Source organism: Aptenodytes forsteri, unplaced genomic scaffold (assembly GCF_000699145.1).
Source record: "Aptenodytes forsteri isolate BGI_AS27 unplaced genomic scaffold, ASM69914v1 Scaffold212, whole genome shotgun sequence".
NCBI classification, from domain to species: domain Eukaryota; kingdom Metazoa; phylum Chordata; class Aves; order Sphenisciformes; family Spheniscidae; genus Aptenodytes; species Aptenodytes forsteri.
The window spans coordinates 1,679,816-1,683,445 of NW_008795487.1; the positions used below are offsets into that span (position 1 = coordinate 1,679,816).

General features: G+C 37.1%; 1 protein-coding gene across 1 annotated transcript in view; it reads right to left on the reverse strand.

Annotated features, from left to right (window-relative positions):
• HERC2 (HECT and RLD domain containing E3 ubiquitin protein ligase 2) overlaps positions 1–3,630 on the reverse strand; it is a 118,285-nt gene that overhangs the window by 83,050 nt on the left and 31,605 nt on the right. The window contains exons 5-9 of the mRNA XM_009281370.1: positions 3,491–3,591; positions 2,540–2,696; positions 1,620–1,730; positions 1,115–1,286; positions 353–526 (exon numbers count right to left, since the gene is read on the reverse strand). Coding sequence (XP_009279645.1) covers positions 353–526; positions 1,115–1,286; positions 1,620–1,730; positions 2,540–2,696; positions 3,491–3,591 — 715 coding nt within the window. The remainder of the gene's footprint in view (positions 1–352; positions 527–1,114; positions 1,287–1,619; positions 1,731–2,539; positions 2,697–3,490; positions 3,592–3,630) is intronic.

Sequence of the window (3,630 nt, forward strand, 5' to 3'; positions counted from 1 at the left end):
TTATTTTTTTTTTTTTTTTTAAATACGTCAGACCCCCAACATTTATAAAGTCTGGTCTTGAGCATTTACTCTGATAAACACAGGGAACAGCTCAAAATATGGCAGAATTAGCCACAGCGTTGTGAAAAGAAAGGATGGTTCACAAACCATAGAACTGTACTCCAAGGCTAACTGAAAGAGCACTGATGTAATAAAAGATACCCAAGTAAGACAAATTTAGGCAACTCAAGGTTACCTTGTGAAAATCAAAAGGAAATCTGAAGAATCTTAGGAGTCACTTTCCCTCCAAACTGAAAATCCGTTAGGCTCTTAGGAGAAAGATCTTACTAAATTTGACGCTGCAAACAGTTACCTTATGAGATGTAGGCGAGCTACACTGTGGAGGCATACATGGGGTGGCTAGACGATCTAAATGGGCCATGATCACTACAGCTGTTTGTCTCAGATCAATTGCTAGCTCATTGTCCTGTGGTAAAGTCAGATACCTTAGAAAACTCTCATTTGGACTTAAAGGGTAAGTCAGGAGCTAGAAAAAAGAGCAGTCAGAAGAATATTCAAGGTATTTCTATGCCACTACACATACAGATACACAATATATTTTAGACATGCTGAGTATCTGCACAAGTTTCAGAGAAACCGAATTAACTCTACACATCCTTTTTCTTACAGTAGAGGAAAATTCCAAACACGCATGTTGAGAAAATATAGTCAGGTTGTGAATGTAACAGAAAGTTACACGCATAATAAAACTGATTTACTATGTTTTATCAACCTCAGAAGTATTCACTAAGAGTCACAGTTCAATTAACTTCAAACACAACTAAATAAAAACAATCCAAATATGCAGAAAACTGGCCACATCTTTAAGTTAATTATCACAAAAGCATGAACTCTGAAACCACAATGCTTACTTCTAACCATACTATGACATTCCTCCTCCTACCTCAAGAAACTCAAATGTACGCATGAAAACCAAACAACAGTGGTATATATGCATCTTACATGGAAAACACTACTGCCAATTTTGTTTGGATAATTTTATAATTATTTTAGCCAGCCAAATGAAATGTGATACCAACATAATGCCCCTTTCAAATAATCCAAGGTTAAGTACCTGAATCTCTTCCTCAGTATTGGGCATGTCTTTATTACATATTATACTCTGAAATCTTTGTAGCAAAGGTAGAAGGGGTGCACTTGTTCCCTGTGCAGATCGCTCATTATCTGTTTCCCTCGTTCCATTATCCCAAAGTTGAAGCAACAACATTACTGCAGACAACATTTGGCTGAAAGAGGAAGTTTGCATCTTCTATTAATAAGCATTCCTAAAAACATTATTTTAGGTTATCCATACAATTCACTTTCTACATTTTGAAGTTTAGCAATATCAGATGTCACAGCTTTCCATTTTAAACAGATTATCAAAATATCAAAAATGGATTTTGCAACCTAGCTAACATAAGATCTTGATCGCTACTGCATTACAGAAAAGGTTCACATGCTTTGAACCACAATCATTACGTTAAACCCAAACCCATGGAAACTGAAGACAGGCACTGCTCAGGCCATTCCAACAGACAGTGATGGTTAAAAAAAATCAGAGTGCTCATGCTTCTCACCTTAGTGTACCCCTCTGCACTGCCAGTTCTAGCAATATGGCAAGTGCCAAGTGCTGGTCTTGTAACGGAATGTTTCCTGGCCCTTTGGTACTGGGAGCTCCATGCACATCTCTATTTAAAAGTCAAACAATATACATTAACTAAGAAGTAATTGGAAACAATACGTATTTGCTTATCAAAAGCATCTACAACACACCAAGAACCACTAAACTTACAGAAAAATATAAAATTGGTGATGAAAGCAGCTGAGAAGAAAAGCTGACACATTCCACACAAGATCAATTTTTAGAGTGGCAGCTAGGCCTTAAAATTGCCCCAAGCTTCACTATCTACTCTATAGCTCTATTAAATATGCTAAGAACACGAAAAACATTTTTCACAGGTGAAATTCAAATATTCTTTACGATATTCACTATAAGGATGTAGGCCCAGTATTCAAAAGACAATTTCTGGTAACTATTGTGAAAGGGTAACTTTAAGCCTCCTTAAGTAACAGGGAAAAGCAGGGGAGTGCTCCAAGTCCAGTATGAGTGTATTTTCCCTCATACGCACAGAAGCCTGCATTATTTTACTATACTAGAGAGGCACAACTAAGTGTACACATATATTGTACTACCAAAGCACTCTTCATGTGGATAGTTTACATTAGTGAAACACTATTTTTCAAGTAAGTCTACATGCAGTGAATTCAGAATACTCAAATTCAGATTTTTCTTAAACAGTTAAAGGAATTAAATCATATTTAAAGAGCATCATTTCAACAGTTCACGCATTTTTTGCTTGCTTGTATAACAACATTAGAAAAGGAAAGCAATCTTTTTAATTTTCCATAAACTATTATGTTTATACCATCAGCTGCTAAGAGATGCAAGTTTGCCATTTAACAGCTACTTCAGCAATGCTCAAAAAAAGAAACTTACCCAGTCACAACAGACCTTAGGAATTTAGTAGCTCTTTCCACCACTTCCAGCCATACAGAAGATACAGTCCCTTCATCAAAAAGGGACGCCTCTGGTAGAGCTCGTAGTGCATCAAGTGATTCCTGTAACAATTCACTGCACAGGTCTGCATCTTCACCTAAGGAACACAGTAATACTAGTTACACTCCCATCTTTAGAGAAGTTACAGAAATTATTGTATACAATGTTTTGTGGCTTTTTTTTCTTAACCTCAAGCTTACAAGTTACTTAATATGTACAAAGTTCTCAATTTTCGCACGAACATTTTGACTGCAAGACTTCTGAAGAACTATCTGCTTCACAAAAAATATGAATCACCTTTCACAGAAAGGTGACAACTCTTAAACCAGCTCGTCCCACTATGCATCCGCTGAGGAAATCGGAAGAACTAGGGCTGGCTGGACCAAGAGCGAGCCAAAGAGCTGCCGTCTGAACAAACAGCACAGACAGACAAACAGGTAGGTTAAGGTGGCACAGATGACAATTCTGCCAACCTCTGCAATTCGACCATCGCTGACAAATACACAAACTAAACACATTTCATACTACTGCGCCAAACTCCTTTTCTAAGCTGCTACTATCATATAGTAATATAGTGGATCGACCCTGTCTGAAGAATAAATCTAACTTTTCCGAAACCTGGCATTAAAAATACGTTCTCTTCATGAAATACTGATATGCCTTCCTAAGCATAGAAGTATCCCAGCACAACACAGCATTCGTACTGGCTTGGCTGGCTTCAATCAGCAACAGTATTGTTGGGCATAATACCACATAAACATAAAACACAATTATGCAAATCTAACATTTATAAATGTATAGTTCTTTGCAAATATTTAATACACACATGCTTTAATGAATCATCTGCCTTCAAATGAAAAATATATGCAATATGCTACAGAGTAGACCTACCTGACCTCCAGGCTCTACGAAGGAACGCAAATGCAAATGAAAGTGCTGCTCGGGATCCAACTCGTGCAAGTCCTTCTACACCTTTGCCTACAGGTCTTGGGCTAAATAAAATTATATATGCATTGTCTCGATATAATTTA